Below are 20639 nucleotides of genomic sequence, written 5' to 3'. Positions count from 1 at the left end.
AGTCATATTCTTCTGCACTGGACACAAAGGATTTAGAAAGCAAATGGCCATAAATAGCAATATTAATACACTAGCAAAGTTGACCATGAAGGTCTTGGTCAAAAACATTAAGCCTTTGCAATGTTGCATTTTCAGTTTCAGCAATTCATTTGATAAATCTGATCACCTAAAACTTTGTATGAAGTTAAATCATCTTGGAATCATTCAGGGCTAATACATTATCACTTGAAGTCTTGAATAGCAACACTTAGATCAAGGTGCAACGTAGTCATTATGGTATATATATATATATATAAAAGAAAATACCAGGACCAATAATTGTCTAGGACAAAACTGCATCTTGGCCCATTGATAGATATATAGCTGCCCTCTTTAATTACTTTAGGCAAAGTATGCTGCTTTCTGATGAAACTCTAGTTTCAGTATCCAAGGATGTTACCCTTTATTTTCTGTTTCATCACACACTGACAGGCATGCACACATTACTGCAATAACAAAGCAAACTGTATGGATTTAAACTTGAAAAACACAACAGTGAAAACCTTTGGAAAAGAAGATAAGCATTTTTTGCAATGTATTGCTGGAGGTGATGTTTAAAGGAGGTTGGCCATATGATCAATTAGGTGACTGTATATACTGACACACGAATACATAAGTGACTCACACCAATACTTCAATGTAACCTATATCCCCCTCAGCCTAGTTACACAGTGCTATCAACAACTAGCTCTTTAAATGTGTTTAATGGTGTTTGATTGGCACCTACATATGTGCATACTCCTTTGCTTTCCAACTTCTTTATAAATATTTTATAACTACTGAACCTGTATTATGAGGTGTTCTCACTTTTACTGGGTACAGCAGTGTACATCCAAAAAACATAGAAACAATAAAAAAGGTAATGCAACGTAATTACATTTGGAGGCAAACAATGAAAATCAAGGTTAAGTGAAAAACAATACATAAAACCAAAAACACAGAGAAAACAAAATGCAACTGTCATACTATACACACACACTCGGGTAATTCTTGCCAAAAATAAAAACAAAAATAGGATAACACCTCTAACTAATAATTACATTTTTAAGTAAACATTGAACACTTTAATATGGGATGGGCTCATTATTTAGGGAGCCACAACAGTGTAGCCAGGAATCGGCATAGCACACATGCCTACCTGTTTCTCCTCCTTGGGCAGGGCTTTCCTGGCCTCATTTTTTTCAAAGAAGTATTTATGAATCTGGGTGAAATCGCACTTGCCCAGATCAGTGATAACGTTTTTCTCTTCTTCGGTCATAATCTAAAAGTAAATGGAATTTACACAACATTATAAAACATTAAATAGAGAATGTTAGTCTTGTGGTTATGCAGTGTATAAGTTCTAGAAATAGACTTTTTACATTTTATCAGAGGAATTTAAACATTTAACAAAAGAGTTCACAGTAGCATACTGTATACAGTTCATACTTTGACATACAACAGTTTATATGTGTAACCTCTTATTCATTCACAATTTAAGTGAAAAAAGTGTGAATCAAATGTCAAATAGTTTGGGTCAGTTCTAATCTCTTACAGGAGGTAAACTGACGTTTATAACAAAGGATCACTACACAACGACTTCTATAGCTGCACATCACTCGAGGTGGGCATAGTTAGAGTCTTTGCAGAGTTTTAACCTAAAAAATACTTCAACATCAGAGTTTGCATGAAAGTTTTCTATAACATGAAATAACATTTACTATATGAAGTGACTGATTCAAATAGACTCAATATCTTCAACTAGGGACACTTAACGCAGTACACGTTAAAGACTACACCATAATTTTAACCAAAAGAATTAAGGCAATGGATAGCTCACAAGGAGTTAAAGGAATGGGTATCCCCATACTTTCCTTTGGATTCTGTTTTATTTTTCCAATAAATGTTGACTCCGTATCTGTTTTTCTTTATACCCAGATTTCTTACCATTTGATTTTTTCATTTTTTACTCCCTCTTGCTGTGGAGTCTGTAGGTTATTGGTTACAGTTTTTTTCTTTGGTTAGCTGTTCCAAACTGCACTTTTACAAATGTTCACTTAAGCTTGGCGCTAAGACCAAGTATGGATTTAGATTCTAATACCTCATAAGTATGTGGTCTCCAGGGGGGCGTGTTCTCGCCAGCGGCAAGATGGCCACACCCTGAGTGAGCTCTGCTAGCAGAGCGAACTATCCGTCAAAATCTGAGGTGACAAATGCTTTTCCAGACCAACAGAGCGCAACTGTACTGCCATTATTGCAAAGTGCCCATTAAACCTGTTGGGCGCGGTCAAAGAGCCACGTGAGCGCAGACATCGGCGAGGCCACGCCAGCCGGAGGGACACCCGCACTGACAAAGGCCTGACCGACCATCTGGGGCCAAAATCGGGGCAGAGAGCAGCAGTGGACAACGATTGGCCCCCGCGCAAGATAGACAGCAGTGGACAGCAGGGTGCTGCCGACAGCAGGTCGGAGTCAAACCAGATGCCCAAGTTCTTCGCTTTCAGGCACGGGATGGGTGTTGAACCTAGGCATGGTGGCCACCATGCCTAGGTTCAACACCCATCCCGTGCCTGAAAGCGAAGAACTTGGGCATCTGGTTTGACTCCGACCTGACCTTCGGCCCTCAGATCAACCGGGTGGTCGGATCATGCTTTGGGACCCTCAAAAGTCTCAGGAAGGCACTGAAGTTTCTACCCGTAAATGCCCGTCAAACCCTTGAGCATGCATTAGTCACTTCAAAGATGGACTATGGCAATCTCCTCTATCTAGGGACTCTGAAGAAGAATTTGAGCCGTTTACAGGTCCTACAGAATGCCGCGGCTAGGCTAGTACTTAGACTACCCAGAAGAGCCGCATCCTCTGTGGCCCTCCCGTCCTTGCACTGGCTCCCGATCAGAAGTAGGGTTGAATTCAAAGCACTCTGCATGTGCCATCGGATCATCAACGGGAGGTCTCCTCTCCCTCTGAAAGGACTGCTGACGCCTTATGAACCGTCCCGCTCCCTCAAATCCTCTGGCTCAGGACTCCTCGTTATCCCCAAGGTGTCTAGAGCACGGATGGGCGGAAGATCCTTTAGGTACCTTGCAGCCGTCAGATGGAACACATTACCCTTAATATTGCGTCTCGAACCATCTGAACTAATCTTTAGAGCCAAGCTTAAAACTGCACTATTTGAACAGTAAAGTATTCCACTCCTGTAGGTTCCAGTAAGCAGCCGCTCCTTAGCGCAGGGACACGCCGCTGTGCGTCACCAAGCGCTTTACAAAACTCCCTAAATAGAAAACTCCCTAAATAGAAATACGCCCTCGATACAGAACCCCACAGTAGCAACAACAAAGTAAGGAGTAGGGGCAGGGGAGTGGGGGGCGCACGGCTTCCAGTCAGCGGTGACAGAATACGCCGGACACTGCACGCTTTCTACATCACCTCTTCCGCCAACAAGGTCACCACACCCAAGAACACTCACCGTGGGGGTGTTTGGCTGGCCTGGTCCTGTCTGTGCTGCAGCTCTACACTGCGTGTCATAGATCCGCTGCGCTGGGGTCTTGAATGCTAAAGAAACCTTGAATGACTGAGACCCACCTCCTAAAGCGTAAGCAATCAAACGGTCTAATCAGCCCTGCTAGTGTCCGTCAGAAATTGGCATGCACCCACGTTGGGAGCAACATTCACTAAGGGCATAGGCAGGAATACCAGACCTGCTTAGAGGCACCATAGCCTTCTGGGAGCGCACGAGCCAGGAGCTGGCAGGAATTTACAGTGAGAGCAGTGTCCTAGCTGTGACTTGACAAGACTAGTAACCCTGAAAACCAAATCCATAGCCACAAGATCCGCCCAGTCACAGACACTTACCACTTATCCACCCCAACCAAAGCAACTAGCGAGGCTACTTGAAATATGAGGGGGCAACCGTATTACCAAGACAGTGAGCCTTGATGGAGGTAGCTCCATAGAAACAGGAGTTGAACACGTGCAACACTAACAGGCTGCCTTTCCATGGTCCACGACATTCCCCACGCTACCTTGATGCCTATCCATCGTGCCAACATATTAGATTTCAAAATAAGATCGGGAATACAGATACTAAACAATCCAAGTTCGTCTTTGAAAACCGGCAAACCAGGCACTATGGGGAGCCACCGCAGGAGGCTGAAGAACAGGCAACACAAACAAAAAACACTTGAGTGCAAGACGAAGATATTCGTTCTCTTCTTTTAGAGGTCAAGTCCAGCCTAAAAACGATCAACTCTAAAATAGATCCTCTTGCTGCCCGGCTGGATCAGGTGAAGCAGCGTGTAGACTTGCATGACTCAGATTGCACAACTGGAATCCAGGCCTCGGATGCTGATGAAGCCCTCACCAAAGACAGACCACTCTTGTTAAAAATGAATAAGGTACTGGAACTCATCCACGCCAAGAACGAGGACCTAGAATCATGCTCTTGAAGAAATCTCCAAATTATTGGAATCCCTGAAGCTAGAGATTTAAAAAAAACTTCCTTTGGTAAACTAAGTAGAGAGTATAAGTCACAACAGACACATCCACACTTATTTCATCAACACTTATTCAAACGGGAGTCTAAGACAACACTCTGGCCAAAACACAAGAGTTCAAGAATATATATTTCGTTTGTTTTTATTAATGATAAAAAGGTCTCAAAACATGTCTTTTTAGATTGATTACATTTTTGTGATTTGTTTTCAATGTACAACTGATTTGAGACCTTTTTAGCAATAATAAGCATAGAACAAGCATTTACAATGCAATGGTCTCGGCAATATTATAGGTAGAGCGATTGGTATTGCTCATTATTTTTTTATCATTTTTGTATCCCTAAATAAATGGCATTGTCATTTCTATTGGCATTAGCTTTTTTTTTGCATACCTATTGCATTAGCAGAGAGAGAGTGAGGTAGTGAGATAGAGAGAGAGAGTGAGGTATTGAAATAGAGAGTGAGGTAGTGAGAGAGAGTGAGGTAGTGAGATACCGGACGGTCCCTCGACCAAAAAAAAGCAGCTCAACAAATATGAATTAAAATACTACGCGAATAGTTAGGACAAATCTCAATTCTCTAAGAGATGGTAAGACACTTACTTGTCATAAAAGAGGTGCTGCTCTCCGAACTCTATGAGATGTTTCTTCTGCTTCTTGGTCAGGCTATTAATTACTTGCTTGTCGTTCCTTCTCTTGCCCATGGCGATTGTTCCTTGCAGCCAGACCTAGACTCTCCAAGGTGCACAGCTACGAATTTAGAAAGGCAGTAAAACTGGACCAGCCGTAGCACCGGAAGAGTTTGTTCAAAGGTCCGGAAGCAGATCCGCGGTTGGCAGCAGGCAGCGCGGCGTAAAAAATGTTTGCTGTGGTGGGCAGTGTATTGCTTCGGGGACTCCTACCGCGGCAACAGGTGAGAGTGCAGTACTTGGTCCTTTCATAAGTGTCAAGTAAAAAATATTGAAATGCTCCTCCAGTTCAACGTCAGGAAAGCAGAACATGCATTCCCTTTATGATCTGCATGGTCCATGTTCTTTGCAGCAGGCATATTAACCCTCAGCATTGCTTACTATGAACAAAACAAACAACTTCCCCGAGTCAACACTACTACACCAGACTCTGCTCTCGCCAGCACGTTAGTAGCTATCTTGCCTTACCATTGTTTCCTGACAATTGCTGGAGGCGGGGATGGGCAGCATAGCTTTTGATCACAACGTAAACTAACAAAACAGTCATCACCCGCTGCGGTCGCACTGCCCTGGAGCCGGTCTGGAGCTAAAAGCATGCATCTTCGCTCGTACTCCTGGTAACTCGAGCCTGCCAGCAGGCTGACCTGCTCCAAGCAAAAAGGCCTTTGCGCCATCCATGTGGTTACTATAAGGTTATCCTCAGTATGCTTTTATTGTCCCTGGATTTCAAGTTTAACGCACCAGTCTGCAGAGAACCCCAATTGGCAATTTATCCTAACAACTTTCCAGGTTTAGATTTGAAGATTGTCAATTATTTTAGAACAGGTAAGGAATGCTAATGTCATGACGTTTTATTGCTGTAATTAACAAATATTTTAGCATTTTTTGCGCTACTGAATAGCAGCACCCTTGCGCCAGGGGGTTTCCTCTAGCGGGCAATTTCTGCCGGCCGCATGTTAACGCTCCGCAGCACATGGTTCTATCGTATTTACGGGCGCACTCGCCCATTTACCGCCTGAATAGAAGATGGTTGTGCACCGTGCTCCCATTGGAAGTCCTGTCCTGTTTCTACCTACCGCTATTTAAATGGGTGTTTTCTTTTTAGAGCATTTATATTTTGGGTTATGTGAGGGCACGTACTCCTAGACGTACTTAATGTGTGTGGGGGGGCATACCAGACCAGTCAGTTTCCGGGCCGCTGTTCTGATCTCCCTAACATCGCCAAGCTCCCCCCTGTTTCCTGGCTTTCCACATACCCTAAAACCATGTTAGTGGACAGGTCTGCTTTACCGGAAAACCTTTGGACGCTACATACGGCTCGTCCTCTGTGCACTGCTACCTATTGCTGCGGCGGTATTGATTTACGCTCGCATTTGGCCGCTCAGATCGAGAAGCCCAGTTTCTTGTTTTTTTTATAAACTTTCGCGCCGGCCTTGCCCTGCAAGCTGCGCAGCCACTCTGCTACCTTTGTTCCTACAACCATTGCGCAGCATTTTACCTCCGAATCCACACCTTACCGTTGCCGTGCTAGGGGTGAGGCGGCGTGCTCCCGATGGGGTTATTCTTTTTGTGTCGGTCCAATCACCAAGTTGTGCCTTGGGCCACCTAGAAACGTGGCCTCTGCTTTTACAAGCCTCCACTCCCAGATAAGCGCTGAGGCCTCCCTTCGCTCCCCTGTTGCTGCCACCCCGGCTGATCAGTACTGGCCGAACTGCTGTGGGGCTGAGAGCTTCCTCCTCATTCTCTGCTGTAGAGGGAGGTATGGGTCATCCATTCACCTCTCCTACCCGTGGCTTCAAGTCCCGCTCTGCCACAGCCTGCCCCTTTAAGATGTGCTCCATGTCGGGAATGCAGCTGAAGGTCCGTCGCGTCTCCTCATTTACTCAGGCAGGCAACCCTTCCCTCTTCGACGATGAAATACCGGGCTTCGGCGGCGCGCTTGGCTGTGCTGTTCGGGTACTGGGGGCTTATTACCGGCCGTGGCTGCTGGAGGTTCTTGGTTAGGTCCTGCTGGGGTGGCGGTACACTGGATTCCTTGCTCGGTTGTCTACAAAGTTGTTCAGCGCACTCAAAAACCATGGATCAGCAGCCCTAGCTCGCATGGGTTTGTCCTCGGTAAAAATGAGCGTTTGGCGGCCATCATGGAATGGGGAGAATACCGTTGAACCCAACACTACTACTGTCAGCAGTTGTCCTTAGGAGAACAGTGTCCTTCAACGAAATTAATGTTGTTGGCGAATATAAAACTAATCAGCATGATAAAAGTAAATCATTTTATATGTTAAAACATTGGTTCTGGGTTTACGTTAACGTTGCCATTTTATCAAGATAGAAGGCAGCTTTATGGACACCGCCTCGTTTACGATGCACGGACACTTCCTTGCCCAACAGAATAATTACCGATCGGGCAGGAAACCAAGAGCAGGGGGAGAGGACAAGCACACCACTGCCTTTCTCCGAGGTCAAGCAGAAATGCCTCCGAGAAAGGCAGCGGCGTTTTTCGGATTCAGGGGCGTGTTCCTGCTGTTCTAAAAGGGCGTGGCTAAAAAGTGGAAAGAACAGCAAGGAACACGCCCCCGAATCTGAAAAAGACAGAGCCTATTTGGAGGGACGGCTCTCTCGTCCAATGGCTGGCCTCCGTTTAGAAAGCCAGCCAATGGAGGAGAGGCAAAAAGAGAGGCGGGCTAAGGAGCCACTCTCAGAAACATTAAATCTCCGACTTCTGGTTCTGCCTTCGGCAGACCGGATAGTCCTCGGCCTAATAAATGTATATTCTAGATCTTTTGTGTTTTGGCCCAGTGTGTTGAATTAGACTCCCATTCGAATAAGTGTTGATAAAATAAGTGTGGGTGTGTCTGTTGTGACTTATACCCTCTACTTAGTTTACCAAAGGTAGTTTTTTTTTTTTTTTTTTTTTTAGTCTAACTGATTTGAACCCTATCCCTTTAGGTATAAGGAGGTCCCTCTCTGCTTTTCACGGAACCCTAAATCTACAGCCATCTTCAGGATGGAGGACTATCTGGTGTCCTTACTCTGCGAACTGTTTGGCACAACACTGTCAGGGGTCTTCATTGTGGAGCAGGCAAATCGTTTGCTGGGTCTGGGCCAATAATAGCCCTCTTACTGAACTATCCGGACCGGGATGCAATCCTGCAGAAAGGTAGAGAAATGGGGAGGATCAGGGAGCACTCTCTCCGTCTACCCCGACTTGATCCTGGCGGTACAGAGGGCAAGACGAGATAACCTACCAGCAAAATGAAACCAACAGCTAAAAATACTGTACGCCCTCCTGTAAGGTCAGTTATGCAGGAAAGGAAGGAAGGAGTTGGCAATGTTAAAACGATGGAGGTACAATTTAAGTAGGTAAATGAAAACGAATTAAAGAACAGAGCATAACATCCTCACAAACTCCTGCTCCCAAATATTATAGAGAAACTGCATGTGTACTACTCTTTAATTTTCCAAGTTACCACATACATATAGCGTAGTCCATGCATACCTCAGTCCAGTCATGCAAGAAGTTCCTCTGAAAAATCTTCTTAGTTGTGTATTCATGATCTATCATTTTACCATAAAAGGTGGCAACTTCCTCCGTTGCTAGACTCAACTTCATGGGCTTTCCTGTTCAAATATAAAAATCAAACAGATTCGCAAGTCACTGAACAAAAGTCATGAAACAAAAAAAGACATGGAACAAAAATACACTGATTATATTTGGGGCTGAGGGTGCTTCCATTAAGTAAACAGTCAGCACAAGTGTAAGAAATTAGGTAACTGGTTGAGGGTGGAGAAACTCTTCTCAAGCTGCAATCCTGGGCAGTGTGAAACACAGGTAAACCCCAAACTAACCTGTGCTAAACCCTCTGGTAGCTTGGCACAAAAGCACACCGGTTTAACTTAGAGGCAACGTGTAAAGTATTAATGCGGCACACAAACCGTAATAAGGTGAAAACATCATAAGAAAAACCCCACACCAATTTAGAAAAATACAGTGCAATTGTATACATTATGTGACACCCAAAACAAAAATAGTCCACTTCACTAGACCTGAGAATATGCAATTTTAAAGGTTTAGGTAAAAACAGTGCTTAGAAGCACAATGCGTTGACTGTGGTTATTGGATTGTGCTGGACCGTGATAAAATAACAAGTTCAGGTGGACAGTGTTGGGAGCACAGGGCCAGATACAGGCAACACGTTAGGCCTGCTGAACAAAGTACCTTAAATCAAAGTTTGAGTGTTGCAAGATCCCACTTTGAGGATGCGTCACGCAGTAGCAGTTTCGATTAACTGTGTTATGTGATTCACTGTCTTGCATCAAGGATGCATTGTGCAGCAGTGGTACGGAGGAGCTGCGGGGCTGCGAGTGTCTGCATCGAGGAGGCGTCATGCAGCAGTCATTCATAAGAGCTGGGAGATCCTGCTTCGGGGCAATTCCGATACAGAGCTTGGAGGAGATAAGCTGTGTTGGTTCTGCCCGAAATACCACTACTGAGATAGCAGATCACCTTCAGACCCACTTCCGAAGGTCCAGGACTAGGGTGGCACCTCTTGAGTAACAAGACTCAAAGCAAGCAGAGTCCAGGTGCAGGCTTCATGGTGATTGGAGCCTTCTCTGTCCTTGAAGCTCTGATCAGGAGGCTAATCAACTAACACTTGGAGTCCCCCTGGTGGTCGTGGGCTCAAGATGCAGGTCCAGTCCTTGTAACTCAGACACCAGGGCAGCCATTCATCTTGCAGCAGAGCAGCACAGCAGCACAGCAGTCCTTCCGTGTCTTCCACAGGTCCCGATGTGTACTGAAGAGCTGGGTCTGTGGGTCCACCATTTATAACTGGTGCCCACTTTGTAGGGGGAGGACTCTAGAAGTTTCTCCCACTTCGAAGGTGTCTGAAATTTCATGTGTCCCAGCTACGTTCTCAGCTAGTCTGTGGACACAAAAGACTGCTGTGAAACCCCTTTTGATCGCGCTGAGGCAGAGCTCATTATGATGCACAAGTGTGGTTGGTGTCAGCTCCACCTCGTATCAAGTTAGAGATGGCCAATTCTGCAAACACCTATTTCCCCTTTCTCTCACTCTCTTGTACGAGTACACATAGACCAACTTCAAGCTACACCTAGTCATGTGCCCAGTATACAGACACCAAATGTTGAAGACAAGAAAATGCAAACTCTAAAAGTAAACAAAACGAGATGAAGAGCGGAGTGCTGAATTTTTCCAATCCCTCACTCCCAGTCAAGTGGGGGTGAATGTTTGCACTGTTCAGCATTCCGTCCATTCTTTTAATTTTCTAAAAGTGGCATTTTCAGAATTGACTTAAAATCCGACTTTACCCTTAAAGAGGTTTTTAAATTACAATTCTTTAGACGCCAAACTCAACATTCCTACTTACTACCAATTGAAAGTATTACATGTAAAACAGTAACCCAATGTTGTCCAGCGGGAGAGGTAGGTCTTGCAGTAGTGAACTACAAATTTAAGAGTTTTTCACTACTAGGACATGTAAAATGTAAAAGTACATGTCCTACATTTAAAATACACTGGACTGTGTAGAGCCAACCCCAAGGGTAACTTCTATGTATTAAAAAGGAAGGTTTACGCCAGCCAAAAAGTGTTTTTTGCCAAGTTGAAATGGCAGTTAAAAACTGCACACACAGGCTGTAATGACAGGCCTGAGACTTGTTTAAAAGGCTACTTAAGGGGGGGGGGGGGCACAACAAGTGAAGCAATCCCACTAGTAGTGTTTAATTTACAGGCCAAAGGTACATGTACTTGGGACTTGCAAGTAAATTAAATGTGCCAATTGGGTGGAAGCCAATGTAACCATATATTAGGGAGAGAGCGCAAGCACTTTAGCACTCCTTAGCCGTGGTAAAGAGTGCAGAGTCCGAAGGCCAGAAAAAACTAAAGTCAGCAAAAACAGGAGGATGGAAGACAAAATGTTGGGGGAAAACCATGCCATGGATGTCAGGTTCAACAGCAAGGTCATATGAACCCAAATATTGTTACTCTTGTTATGCTGAGTTATTATTCCAGTACCGTAAAAAACATCACAAGGGAACTGCCTTTCCTATATACATTTGAAATGGTCCTGTTGCAGGTAATAGGCTGTGATGATTTGTGAAACTCAGGAGTTTTCTGGGATGTTTAGGGAGTGAAGGCCCGCATTTTGTCACTTGAACTTTAAAAATGTTACCTTTTCTGGAGGCAACCTATGTAGAACCTCTGTTGTCAGTCCAGCAAGGCACTACCACCAAATGTGTGATCAACACCAATCAGGGAGTCTTACATGCAAAGAGAAACGCTCCTATCTGTAAAGTTTAAGGTAGAAAAGGATTCTTCCTTACTTTCCATGGACTACCTGTGAAAAAGTGCTCAAACTCCAACCACAAACAAAATCATGAGGCAAAGGGCAAGCATACGGGACAGATATCCGGAACATGAGGTGGCAGCCACACAAAACATGTGAGTAGAGTGCAAACTGCTACAATCACTCTTTGAAGCTACTCAAAAATGGCATGTACAGAAGACACAGGGCACTGACTGAGGAACCCTGCCCATTGGTAATTGGGCTTCTAGAGTTGATAAAAGTAGTCTTACCAAGAATAAAAGCATATTTACAGCTCCTAACAAAAAATGAGGCAGTCAGCCTCAGAAAAGGAGGCACACCAAGTTTGCTCCGCCTACTGTGTCTTCAACCGATCCATCCCTATATCAGAGGTATACCAACTATTATTAATTTTGGATGCCTTAGACAAACCAATCTAGAAGGTAAAAGGTGACTAATGTTTTGGGTAGGTGTGATTAAAATGGTGATTTAGCTCATTAAAGAAAGAGGCTACTTCTCATAATTGAGTAACCTGGGCGTCCCTCCTGCAAATGTCAAATTTATTTCAGAGATAGGCTACCATATGAGACCTGGGCTTAGAAGAACAAAAGTTACTTACCTGTAATCTGTGGTTCTCCAGTATTGGTGTCTTTCATAGATTCACATGCCTGAATCATTCCCCGTCGTCGGAGTGGGAGTCCCATGGTACATAAAAAAAGCAATAATTATGCATATAATAACTAAAAAACCTTGGTAACCTAAAACCAGGAAGTAAAGTGTCCTAGGCTACAAGGAAAAAACTTCCACACCCATGACTATCACAGTCATTACGTACAGTCCAAACTGCAGCCCATCAGGCGACAGCACCCACAAGAATGTTCTCCTCAGAGGCTCAGGCTCTCAGATTTTCTTGCACAGGAGTGAAGCAATACATAATAGCCTAAACGCCTCTGAGGGGAGGTGGGCGGGTTGCATGTGAATCTATGAAAGACACCAATACTGGAGAACCACAGACTACAGGTAAGAAACTTTTGTTCTTCTCCAGTATTTAGGGTGTCTTTCATAGATTCACATGCCTGAATCAGAGTAGACAGCAGTACGTAACACAATGCTCATAGGACACTGTTTTTGTATCATAGTCCATACACATTATCAAAAGGTATAATTATAGATAAATACGTGTGTGTTTCAACATATGCAAAACAGTTTCAAGATATAGAAACAGAATGGAATAAGCGTCTTATAGAAAAGTATCGTGGAGGAGGGAGAACAGAGGCTCACCTTATTTGAAAAGATTGCGGAGAACAGCTTGTCCCACTGATGCATCTGCATCGCTTGAGGCTTCCAAACAGTAGTGCCTGGTAAAAGTGTGTCTGTTGGACCATGTTGCCACTCTACAGATCTGGTGAAGAGGCACACCGGCAAAAAGAGCTGTGGATGAAGAAATTGCTCTTGTAGAGTGCGCTCTTGGGGTTGCCTGCAATGGTCTTCCCGCTTAATCATGGCATAAGTAAATTGCAGCAGAGATCCATCGAGCAATTGTTGGTTTTGAGACTGAATGTCCTTGGCGCGGTTTGCCATATGCCACAAACAGTTGGTCAGATTTGCGTATTGTTGCTGTCCGTTGTAAGTAGAACTTCAGACATCTTTTGATGTCAAGGGAATACAAAGCCCTTTCTGCAGCTGTGAGCGGATTTGGGAAAAAAGTCTTTAAAATTATAGGTTCGGTAAGGTGGAAATCCGCAGGGACTTTTGGCATGAACTTTGGGTTAGTGCGCAGCACTACAGATTTCGATGTAAATTGCAGAAAAGGTGGATGAATAGTGAATGCTTGGAGGTCATTAACTCTCCTAGTTGAAGTTAGAGGAAACTTTCCAAAAAAGGAACTTTAAGTCCACCTTGTGAATAGGTTCGAATGGGTGTCGCATTAGTTGTGTAAGCACTATATTAAGGTGCCAAGAAGGAGGTGGACGTCGAATAGGGGGAAACATCCAGGACAACCCCTTAAAGAATTGTTGAATGACTATTTGAATAAATAGAGTTAACAAAATCCTGCCGAAACCTTGAAATTGCCGCCAAGAACACCTTTAGAGTAGAATGAGAGAGGCCGGATCTTGCTAATTGAAGAAAGAATGGTAGAATTTGTTCTGGTGTTGCCTGAATAGGCTGGATATTGGCAGATTGACACCACATGCAAAACCTCTTCCATTTTAGTTTGTAAGTTTTAATCGTAGCAGGTGCTCGAGCATTAGCCAAGACCTCCTGACAGTCCAGAGGGATATCTAGGTGTGCGAAGGTTTTGAGGAGCCATGCCGCTAATCTGAGCGATGCTGGATCTGGGTGACAGATTTGTCCGTTCTGGATGGACAGAAGGTTCGGAATTGGTCGGAACTGGATGGGCTCGCACTCTGAGAGGAGGAGAAGTTCCGTAACTCGTGGAACCAACGGAATCTGTGGAAAAGCGTAGGCATATATTTGTGACCAATTCATAGAAAATGCATTTGAGTGAGTCTTTGTGGGGAACCCAACTGGCAAAGGATGGGGGCATTTGCGGTTCTGGCTGGTTGCAAACATGTCTAGATCGGGGTGACCCCATTCTCGAAACACACTGTTTAGGGAGGGTTGATGTAGTTCCCACTCGTGGTTTGATGTTGTGGACCTGCTGAGAGAATCCGCCAGAACATTGGTGACTCCTGGGACATGAATGGCTGTGGGGCTGATTTTTTGACGAATCGCCCAGTCCCAAATCTCTTCGGCTTGCTGAGATAATAGGGCTGACTTTGTTCCGCCTTGTTTGCTCAAGTAATGCATACTTGTCGTATTGTCCGTTCGTATTAGTACGGAGGTTCCTTTGATGATGGTTTGAAACGATCTTAGAGCCAAGTAAATGGCTCGTAACTCTAGAAGGTTGATATGCCACCTCTTTTGTTCAAAAGTCCACCTGCCGTTGACTGTCATCCCTTGAAGGTGCGCCCCCCCCCCCATCCCTCGACGGAAGCGTCTGTGGTTATGGGGAATTCTGGCATTTCGACTAGAAACGTACATCCTTCTCTTAAGTTCTCCATCTTGCTCCACCAATGAAAGGTTTCCCGCATCCGAAGAGTGATGCGAACAATGTCCTCGAACGAACCCGAAATCTGGAGCCATTGAAGGTTGAGTTCCTCTTGCAGTGGCCTCATTCTGTAACGGCAGTTGGGAATCAGAGGAATGCAAGAAGAAATCATTCCTAGGAAGGACTTGTATAAACTGACTGAAACGCACTCTTGACAGCAAGGAGCGCGCGAGATTGCAGATTTTGATTTGTCTTTCTTTTGAGACAAAGGCGTGGGTCAGTTTTGTGTCCATTGTTGCTCCAAGAGAGGTCTCGCTCTGTGACGGATTCAGATGGGACTTTTCGAAATTTATGGAAAGACCCAGAGACTGGAAAAGTAGCAGACACTTCTGAACATGTTCTGATGTTATTTGGAAAGAATTCGCCTTGATAAGGAAGTCGTCTAAGTACGGGAAAATTTGAATGCCCTGCAGGCGAAGGTGTGCAGTCACTGGCGCTATGACCTTTGTAAATACCCGGGATGCTGAACAGAGCCCAAACAGAAAGACTGAATTTAAAGTCTCTGCCAGCCACTCTGAACCGTAGAAATTTTCTGTGTCTGGGTAGAATCGGCACATGAAAATAAGCGTCATGAAGGTAGAGGGTGGCCACGAAATCCCCCGCCGAAAGCAATTGTAGAATTTCTTGAAGTGTTAACATTCAGAAGGATAGCTTTTTTAAGTATTTATTGAGGGAGCAAAGGTCGAGAATAGGGCGCCGTTCTCCCGACTTTTTTCGAATGAGGAAAAATCTCTAATAAAATCCTGTTCCTCTTTGTAACGGAGGGACTTTTTCGATTTCTCCCTTTCGAATCATCAAATTTACTTGGGGAAAAATGCTCCTTGAGATGAGCAAGAGATGGTCCTCTGGGAGGAGAGTTTGGGGGAATCTCTGTGAACTCCAGAGCATGGCCTCTGGCTACTATGTCCAAAACCCACTTGTCTGTAGTAATTCTGGACCAGTTCGAGTAAAAGAACAAGTTACTTACCTTCGGTAACGATGTATCTGTAAGAAACATTAGTTAGTTAGATTCCTCACCTTAGAATATCCCCAGGCATCAGACTGGATCCGGAAGATTTTTGTAGCAATACCCCTTGCGCGTCGCTAGGCGTCGTCTGCGGCTCCGCGTCCGTCGTTGGCGTCGTGCGCCGGAATGACGTCGGAGTACTTAGACGCAGCCGTCGCCCGCTGACGTCAGTTCTTGTACATAGCTTTCCGCGCCAGGAACGCAGAGCCATGCAAGAGACCGACACTGGTGCCAAAAAATCTAGGGCCCTGAAAAGGATAGCCTTAACCCTAGATGTCAGTTCGCAGAACGGGGAGGATGGGTGGGTCGGTGAGGAATCTAACTAACTAATGTTTCTTACAGATACATCGTTACCGAAGGTAAGTAACTTGTTCATCTGAAAGAAACACGTTAGTTAGATTCCTCACCTTAGAATAGATACCCAAGCAATACCAACCCCGGTGGTGGGTCTGCGAACCAAGATCACACCAGAAAGTCCTGGAGGACAGAACGGCCAAAGAAGCCATCCCTCCGGACTTGGCTGTCTAGGCAATAGTGTCTGGCAAACGTGTGCAGCGAAGCCCACGTCGCTGCCTGACAGATGTCCTGCAAAGGGACTCCCCGTCCCAAAGCAGTAGTAGCCGCTGTGGCCCGAGTAGAATGGACTCGCAGCCCAACAGGAGGGACCTTTTTTGCCAAGGAATAACAGGTTTTTATACACAAAACGACCCACCGGGAGATGGTTCGTTTGTGCACAGCTTTTCCCTTCTTTGCACCCACATAGCCAACGAAAAGCTGGTCGTCCACCCGGAACTGTTTTGTGCGGTCCAAATAAAAGGAGAGCGCACGTTTTGGGTCCAGACGGTGGAGCCGCTCTTCCTCTTTGGAAGGATGCGGAGGCGGAAAGAAGGTGGGCAAGGTGACAGATTGCCCAAGATGAAAGGGGGTCACCACTTTCGGTAGAAAGGAAGGACGAGGCCGAAGGACAACCTTGTCCGGATGAACAGATAGAAAAGGAGGCTTGGACGATAGAGCCTGGAGCTCACTCACCCGTCTAGCCGAGGTGATGGCTACCAGGAAAGCAGTCTTAAGAGTTAGAAGACGAAGAGGACAATTATGAAGAGGCTCAAAGGGTGCGCACATCAGAAATGTTAGGACAAGATTCAAGTCCCACTGAGGCATTACGAAAGGGACAGGAGGGAACGTGTGAGTAATGCCTTTAAGAAAGCGTGACACTACAGGGGACTTGAAAAGAGAGGGCTGATCAGGAAGCCGTAAGAAGGCAGAGATGGCAGCAAGATAACCTTTCAAGGTGCCCAGGGCAGAGCCCTGCTGGGCCAAAGAAAGAAGAAAGAGGAGAACCTCAGAAAGAGGGGCGGAAAGGGGATCCACAGCCTTTGCTGTGCACCATGTCACAAATTTGTTCCACCGGCAGGCGTATACCGTCTTTGTGGAGGGACGCGTGGCTGCCAGAATGATATCACAGACTTCAGGAGGCAAGTCAAATGGCATCAACTGCCGCCGCTCAATCTCCACGCATGGAGGTGGAGGCTGGACAGGTTCGGGTGTAGGACCGTCCCCTGCTGCTGCGACAGAAGATCCTCCCGAAGGGGCAGACGTATCGGAGGATCGGTCAACATACTGAGTAGCTCGGGATACCAGTACCTTCGTGCCCAATCCGGAGCCACCAAGATGACTTATGCCCGGTCGCGCCTGATCTTCTTCAGCACTCTGGGCAGAAGTGGTATAGGCGGAAAGGCGTACAACAGACCGCAAACTCCATTCGCGACGAAAAGCGTCGCCGAGCGAGTGCAGCCTTGGAAATTCCAACGTGCAGAACTGCTGACATTGCGCGTTCTCGTCAGTGGCGAATAGATCTATCCAAGGCTCTCCCCACTGCCGAAAGCGGCCTTGCGCCACTTCCGAGTTTAGACGCCATTCGTCATCCATCATGCACCGGCGGCTGAGTTAGTCTGCTTGGCATTCAGAGAGCCCGCCAGATGTTGAACCACCAGGGTGATGCCCTGGTGTTCCAGCCATGTCCAGAGGCGCAGAGCCTCCTGACAAAGGGTCCACGACCCCACCCCAGTTGATGTGGAGGCGAGACTCTGCCGGAGACCAGAGGCCTCTGATCTCCGCCTCTCCCATATGGCCACCCCATCCCAGGAGGGACGCATCCGTCACTACGACATGCTCCGGTAGGGGTAGGGAGAGGCTCTTGCCCGTGACCCAATCGCGGTCCGTGAGCCACCACTGCAACTGCTGTGCAGTGCCCTCCGAGATCAAGACATGGTCGGACAGGTTGCCGCGATGCTGGGCCCACTGAAACTTCAGGTCCCACTGCAGAGCCCACATGCGCCGCCTGGCGTGATGCACTAGCAGGATGCAGGAGGCCATCAGCCCCAGAAGCCGCAACACTAGCCTGACCGAAACCCAGGATAGAGGCCGAAAGATGGGAATCAGGGCCTGTATATCCCGGACCCGCTGTTCCGGTGGATGAACCCGGAACTGCGCCGAATCGTGAACCGCTCGGATGAAGAGGAGCTGCTGTGAGGGGCACAGGTGTGACTTCGGCACGTTGATGGCAAACCCCAGCAAATGCAGGAGATCCGCTGTAGTCTGGAGGTGGGAGACGACTGCCTGGGGCGAGCCCGCCTTCAACAACCAGTCGTCGAGATAGGGGAAGACTGTAACCCCTGATCTGCGCAGATGAGCTGCGACCACCACCATCACTTTCGTGAACACCCGAGGGGCACTGGTAAGGCCGAAGGGGAGCACGGTGAACTGAAAGTGCTCCTGACCCACCGTGAACCGCAGGTAACGCCGGTGGGCCGGCAGGACGGGGATGTGAAAATATGCGTCTTGTAAGTCCAACGCTACCATCCAGTCTCCAGGGTCTAGGGCAGCTAGAACCTGAGCCAAAGTCAACATTTTGAACCGTTCCTTTCGGAGGAAGGCATTGACGTTACGGAGGTCCAAGATAGGGCGTAGGCCCCCTTTGCCCTTCTTGGGAACCAGAAAGTAGTGGGAATAACAACCACGACTTACTTCTGGGCTCGGAACGCACTCGACGGCCTCTTTGGCCAAGAGGGCCGAAACTTCCTCTTAAAGAAGATTCACATGATCCTCAGAGATACGGTGGTGCTGCGGTGGTATGGCTGGAGGGGTCGTCTCGAAGGGGAGGGAGTAGCCCCTTTGGACGATTTGCAGCACCCACCTGTCCGAAGTAATGGTACGCCAGTGGAGCAGGTGATGGCGAACCCGGCCTCCCACTGGCGAGGAATGGGCCTGAAAGCTCGGACTAGGAAGGCTTTGAGGCGGATGCTGCCAGGGTGGATGTGGTCTGACCGCGTTGTCCTCCAGTACCGCCTCGGCGGAAACCACGTCCGCGACCGTGTGCAGGCTGGTTCTGCGGCCGGTGGCTAGGCAGACGTGAGGAGGTGCCCCTTCCTTGGCCACGAAAGGAGCGAAAAGCGGAAGGTTGTGGTTGCGGGGCCGAGAGGCCCAAGGACTTGGCCGTAGCCCGGGAGTCTTTGAAGCGAGCCAGTGCACTGTCCGCTTTCTCACCAAAAAAGGCGAGCGCCATCAAAAGGCATGTCCATGAGAGTGTTCTGGACATCCCCTGAAAAGGACGTGGACCGCAGCCAGGCGTGACGTCGAAGCGCCACCGTGGTAGAAATCGCCCTACCCAGCGAGTCCGTAGTGTCGAGTCCACATCGGATGGCATTACGCGCGCTGCTCTCCCATCGGCCAGAGCCGAGGAAAGCCGTGCCCGGGCCTCCTCCGGGCACAGGGGCAGCACGTCCTCCACCGTATCCCACAGAGAGTGGGAATAACGGTCCAAGAGACAGGCGGTGTGCAAAGACTGCAGGCCCAAACTGAGTGAGGAGAGCAGCTTTTTACCGAACTGTTCCAGTCTCTTGGAATCCCGGTCCGGAGGAGCGGACGGGAAGGAGGATTGGGAGGTAGAGGCCTGGATAACCAGACTCTCGGGGGTGGGGTGTTGGGACAGAAAACTGGGGTCGCCCGGAGCAGGGCGGTGGCGCCTGGCAACGTTCCTATCCACAGGAGGGACTGTGGAGGGCTTGGACCAGGTGCCCTGCAGAACGTCAATGAGGGCCTCATTGAATTGCAGCAGAGGCTCAGTGGAGCATGCGGCAGACTGAAGCACCACAGTGAGGATGTTAGTCCTCACAGCCACGGCAGGCAGCTCAAGCCCAAGGTCCGCGGCCGCCTTGCGCAGCACCACAGAAAAAGCTGCGCACTCCTCCGAAGCCACAGTCGGAGGAGAGATGAATCCAGTGTCCGGTGAGGTATCCAAACCACTGGCCTCCCCCAGTTCATTTGCCCAGTCCTGTGAAAGTTGGCCCTGAAGGGCCAAAGGGTCCACGGACCCCTCCCAGTCGCCCCCGTCATCCGATTCCTGGTAAACAGGAGGGATGATCGGAGCCGGTCGATAGACAAAATGTGTCTCTAGCGGCGTCGGATGCGGCGTCGAGCGGCGCTGCACCGGCGTCGGGACCGGACAGGGGCTGAACCACCCTGACCCTCGGCCGAGTCGCGCGACCGGCGAGGGGAGTCCGAAGAGCGGTGTCGCCTCTTGGACTTCTTGGCGCGCTTCGACTTACCCGAAGACTTCGAGCCAGACGAACGACGATGTCGAGTGCGGCTCCGCGACCGATCCTTGGACCTCCTCCAGGACCGGGATCGAGAGGGGCGCGGAGCCGAGTGGCGAAGCCCGAGAAGCTTACGGGACCGCTCCCGCCTAGCTTTCGAGGTCAGGGCCATACAATCGGAGCACGACTCCGCGTCGTGGTCGAGGCCCAAACAGTACAGGCACCGGCGGTGATGATCGGTCACCGACATCAGTCGGTGACAGTCGTCGCAGGCCTTGAAACCAGGCATCCTACCGGCACCAGAGTCGAGAAAGTGACCAAAAAGAGTCAAAAAAGTTAGTCAAAAAATGACTTAAGGGGTAGCTCTCCCGGATCGGCGCTTTCTGGCGCGGAAAAAATAA

General features: G+C 47.7%; 1 protein-coding gene across 2 annotated transcripts in view; it reads right to left on the bottom strand.

Moving 5' to 3' along the window:
* TOP1MT (DNA topoisomerase I mitochondrial) overlaps positions 1–20639 on the bottom strand; it is a 977649-nt gene that overhangs the window by 567258 nt on the left and 389752 nt on the right. For both annotated transcript variants that reach the window (XM_085604773.1, XM_085604774.1), the window contains 2 exons: positions 8699–8820; positions 1178–1300 (listed from right to left, as the gene is read on the bottom strand). In XM_085604773.1, coding sequence (XP_085460899.1) covers positions 1178–1300; positions 8699–8820 — 245 coding nt within the window. The remainder of the gene's footprint in view (positions 1–1177; positions 1301–8698; positions 8821–20639) is intronic.

This window comes from Triturus cristatus, chromosome 5_1 (assembly GCF_964204655.1).
Source record: "Triturus cristatus chromosome 5_1, aTriCri1.1, whole genome shotgun sequence".
NCBI classification, from domain to species: Eukaryota; Metazoa; Chordata; class Amphibia; order Caudata; family Salamandridae; genus Triturus; species Triturus cristatus.
Note: the sequence above shows the minus strand (reverse complement) of the source record. Positions and strands in the feature narration are given on the sequence as shown.